Consider the following 5,000-nt stretch of genomic DNA (forward strand, 5'->3'; position numbering starts at 1 on the left):
ACCATCAACCATCAACATCAAAACCATCAACACTATCAACTGTCACCATCAAAACCATCAACTGTCACCATCAAAACCATCAACACCATCAACTGTAACCATCAACACCAACACCATCAACACTATCAACCGTCACCATCAACAGTCACCATCAACACCATCAACTGTCACCATCAACACCATCAACTGTCACCATCAAAACCATCAACTGTCACCATCAAAACCATCAACACCATCAACTGTAACCATCAACACCAACACCATCAACACCAACACCATCAACACTATCAACAGTCACCATCAACACCATCAACCGTCAACATCAAAACCATCAACCGTCAACATCAAAACCATCAACACTATCAACTGTAACCATCAACACCATCAACTGTCACCATCAAAACCATCAACTGTCACCATCAAAACCATCAACACCATCAACTGTAACCATCAACACCATCAACACCATCAACTGTAACCATCAACACCATCAACCGTCACCTATCAACACGATCAACACTATCAACCATCACCATCAACCGTCACCATCAACACTATCAACTGTCACCAGTAACACCATCAACTGTCAACATCAAAACCATCAACACCATCAACCATCAACACCATCAACTGTCACCATCAAAACCATCAACACCATCAACTGTAACCATCAACACCATCAACACCAATACCATCAACACCATCAACCGTCACCATCAACACCATCAACCGTCAACATCAAAACCAGCAACACCATCAACTGGAACCATCAACACCATCAACACTATCAACTGTCACCATCAACACCATCAACCATCACCATCAACCATCAATATCAACATCAACTGTCACCAGTAACACCATCAACTGTAACCATCAACTGTAACCATCAACACCATCAACCGTCAACTGTAACCATCAACACCATCAACTGTCACCATCAACACCATCAACTGTCACCATCAACTGTCACCATCAACACCATCAACTGTCACCATCAACACCATCAACTGTCACCATCAACACCATCAACTGTAACCATCAACACCATCAACTGTCACCATCAACACCATCAACTGTAACCATCAACACCATCAACTGTCACCATCAACACCATCAACTGTAACCATCAACACCATCAACTGTAACCATCAACTGTAACCATCAACACCATCAACCGTCACCATCAACCGTCACCATCAACACCATCAACACCATCAACCGTCACCATCAACACCATCAACCGTCACCATCAACACCATCAACCGTCAACATCAATACCATCAACACCATCAACTGGAACCATCAAAACCATCAACACCATCAACTGTCACCATCAACACCATCAACACCATCAACCATCAACACCATCAACCGTCAACATCAACCGTCAACATCAATACCATCAACACCATCAACCGTCAACATCAACCGTCAACATCAATACCATCAACACCATCAACTGTCACCATCAACACCATCAACTGTCACCATCAACACCATCACCATCAACTGTCAACATCAACTGTCACCATCAACACCATCAACCATCAACACCATCAACCGTCAACATCAATACCATCAACTACAACCATCAACACCATCAACTGTCACCATCAACACCATCAACCATCACCATCAACCGTCAACATCAAAACCATCAACAACATCAACTGTCACCATCAACACCATCAACCGTCAACATCAACACCATCAACATCAATACCATCAACACCATCAACTGTCACCATCAATACCATCAACACCATCAATACCATCAACACCATCAACTGTAACCATCAATACCATCAACACCATCAACCGTCAACATCAATACCATCAACACCATCAACTGTCAACATCAGCTCGTTCCCTCCGTTACGCCCTCTGGTGGAGGATCAGGGGAGTCGTTCACCATTCAGCCTCCGAGTGTTACAGAAATCATGAGACAGACAACAAGCAACAATCAGCTGTGCTAACCCGTCTCTCCCTCTCTCTCCCTCCTTCTCTCTCTCCTTCCTCCCTCTGTCTCCCTTTCTCTCTTTCTCCCTCTCCTCCCTCCCTTCTCTCTCTCCTTCCTCCCTCTGTCTCCCTCTTTCTCCCTCTCCTCCCTCCCTTCTCCCTCTCCTTCCTCCCTCTGTCTCCCTCTTTCTCCCTCCCTTCTCCCTCTCCTTCCTCCCTCTGTCTCCCTCTTTCTCTCTCTCCTTCCTCCCTCTGTCTCCCTCTCCTTCCTCCCACTCTCCCTCTTTCTCTCTCTCCTTCCTCCCTCCCTCTCTCTCTCCTTCCTCCCTCCGTCTCCCTCTTTCTTTCTTACAGTGGTGGGGGGGTCCCTGCAGGCGCAGCAGCTGTCAGTGTTCGGTCGTCTTCATTGTGTTTGTCTCTGGAGACTGGAGGAGAGTTTGAATAGAGTTATGTAACAGAGGAAGAGAGAGAGGGGGCGAGAGAGGTAGACTGACATCAGGAGAGAGAGAGAGAGAGAGAGAGACTGCGTTACAGTTCTCTCTGAATTAATTAAACCTATTCCTCATGTCCCTCGACAGCTCTCTCTCTCTCCCCCCACCTCTCTCTCCCTGAGTGCTGAGAGCATCTCTCTCTCCCTCCCTCCCTCTCTCTCTCTTTGGGTGCATCTCTCTCTCTGTCTCTCTCTGTCTCCCTCCCTCCCTCTCTCCCTTTCTCTCTCTCTCCCTCCCTCCCTCTCTCTCTGTCTCTCTCCCTCCCTCTCTCTCTCTTTGGGTGCATCTCTCCCTCCCTCCCTCTCTCTCTCTCTCTTTGGGTGCATCTCTCTTTCTCTCTCTCTCTGTCTCTCTCTCTCTGAGTGCTGAGAGCATCTCTCTCTCCCTCCCTCTCTCTCTCTCTCTTTGGGTGCATCTCTCTCTCTCTCTCTCTCTCTCTCTCTGAGTGCATGTCTCTCGTCCACACAGTGTGATGTCAGTGGTTAGTGTTGTCTGTAAAGGTCGGACTCGTCACAGCTGGATGATGATGATGATGATGATGATGATGATGATGATGATGATGATGGCGATGATGGCGATGGGGAAAACATTCGCTCAGATATCAGCGAACGAGAGCTGAGTGAGTCAATCTGCAGACGTGTGAGGAGCCGTCCTCATCGCACCACGTCCTGTGATTCAGAGTCACCCTGACACCAGAATCATAAAACGCTATCGATATCGCTGTTTGGTTGCCACGGCAACAATAGTAGAAGTTAGAAACAGCATCGTAGTAGATACAAACCCTCCGTCGTGTTGATCTTCTGCAACATGCACACAACAACGTCACGCTCAAGACGCTCCTCTGACCTCCCGTCCACCTCACTTCAAGATCCAATCTGATTGGATGATACAAACCTGCAAACTAACGTCATCTGCCTGCTCACCTGTGCACCTGCATCCTGTCTCACTGAGGTGTGAGCCTGATGTGATCGTCCATCCTAAACAAGCAGAACGCAGCAGTGAAGGGATGACATCATGGACGGGGAGGGGGGGGGGGGGCACTTTTCATGGGGTTAGCTCAACAAACAGGTTTTTGTCGCTAAAGTCACGCACTGAACATCTTCGAAAGCTCTTTCACTATCACCTGGTGAAACATCAAACTGATCAGATGTCAGCTGGTGATCAGGCCCGCCCCCGCCAAGTCAATGGACCCTCCACAGACGTCATTAAACACGTGCTGGATCGGTAACGTTAGCGGCGCCTCCTCTGCCTCGTTTGCTAACAGGTTACCTTTTGGGGGTCAAACGCCTCGCTTTCTTTCTGGAGTCCCGACCTCGTGCAGGTCCGACACCACTGGTCTCACAGTTAAGTTCAATGGACTCGCCGCCATCTTTAATGTCTGTAAAAAACGGGTTCATACCACTTTAAGAAAAGGGGGGTTTACATTTTGAAACAGGCGATTAAATGTGTTTCTCTGTTAGTAAGTAATGGTGACTACTTCGGTTGATGGCTTAAATTTAGGACGACCATGTTTACCGAACGGGCCTCTATGGGCGGGCCTTCTGATGATTAAGACCGTGTAGGGAGACTGAAGGTGACGGCCTCAGAAGGGCTCCCCTCGCCGGTGACTGTAGGTTCTGTTTGATATTTCTCAGAGATATTTAACACAAAAGCAACGTGAAGGACGTCTCCTCACATTAGCTTCTACTCCTACAAAGTTGACACCTGGACCCTGACCCCTTCTAGATTCTGATTGGTCGGTGAGGGAGAAGTGACATTGACGAGCGCGGCGGCGTTCTAAAAGTTGAACTTTTTGACGGAGAGCACGGCGACAGCAAACAGCTGACTCAGAGGACTTTGACGACTTCGGCTTTGTTTTGAGAACGAGCGCTGCCAGCACAAAACCAAAAACCTGCACGTGGACCGTTTAACTAGATTACAACACTTCAACAATCACGCTGCGGGCGCCGTTATCTCAGGACGCTGAGCGCTGAAAACACCGGACTGCATCAGTTCTGAAGACATAGGCGCTGACAGAACAAAAGAACTGTGTCACTGGAGGCGGTCCTTCTTTACTTCAGGAATGGTGCGTTCCATTTCATCTCAGAAGTCGGAAATATCGGAGTCGCCAGTCGGATCTGTCACGACAGGAATGGCCCCTGAAGGCCGACCTCCGAATTGGAAACTTGGAAAACTTCGGTAACCCGAGATCAAATCCAACATGGCCGCTATGTGTAAGCTGTACATTACGGTGCTTTCTGTGGTTGTGTTGTTAGCGCCTGATGTAAGCTAACAAAACAAAGCTACTCCTGGAGGCGTCCATGTTGACTTGTCCGACTTGTTTCCGACTCGTTACTGTAACGCGGTTAACGTCATTCCCGGCTCCGACTTCTGCGGAAAAAAACATAACTGGCCCCTTTCTCCGAATGTCCACTTTTCATATAAACATGCTTTTATTTTGAAAGGATGGTGAGGGTATCGTGAAGGAACGACCAAGAAGCGCAAATGTTTAATGTCTCAGAGATGTGACATAAAAACCGGTGAGACACAGACACCAGTCTGGACGTT

At 47.9% G+C, this 5,000-nt stretch overlaps 2 protein-coding genes across 12 annotated transcripts in view; both read right to left on the bottom strand.

The window, feature by feature from the left end:
- Window positions 1–5,000, bottom strand: part of hmgb2b (high mobility group box 2b) — a 100,578-nt gene that overhangs the window by 51,705 nt on the left and 43,873 nt on the right. The gene's annotated exons all lie outside the window — the stretch shown is intronic.
- The window catches only part of LOC132958479 (disks large homolog 4-like), a 37,197-nt gene that overhangs the window by 13,342 nt on the left and 18,855 nt on the right, over window positions 1–5,000 (bottom strand). Inside the window, exon 2 of one of the 8 annotated variants that reach the window (XM_061031338.1) lies at window positions 3,377–3,430. The exons of 6 other annotated variants lie outside the window; for them this stretch is intronic. In XM_061031338.1, coding sequence (XP_060887321.1) covers window positions 3,377–3,430 — 54 coding nt within the window. Of the gene's footprint in view, window positions 1–2,314; window positions 2,590–3,376; window positions 3,431–5,000 lie in introns of those variants that run through there. One more of the 8 variants, XM_061031342.1, reaches the window with a different exon arrangement.

Source organism: Labrus mixtus, chromosome 23 (genome assembly GCF_963584025.1).
Source record: "Labrus mixtus chromosome 23, fLabMix1.1, whole genome shotgun sequence".
NCBI lineage: Eukaryota > Metazoa > Chordata > Actinopteri > Labriformes > Labridae > Labrus > Labrus mixtus.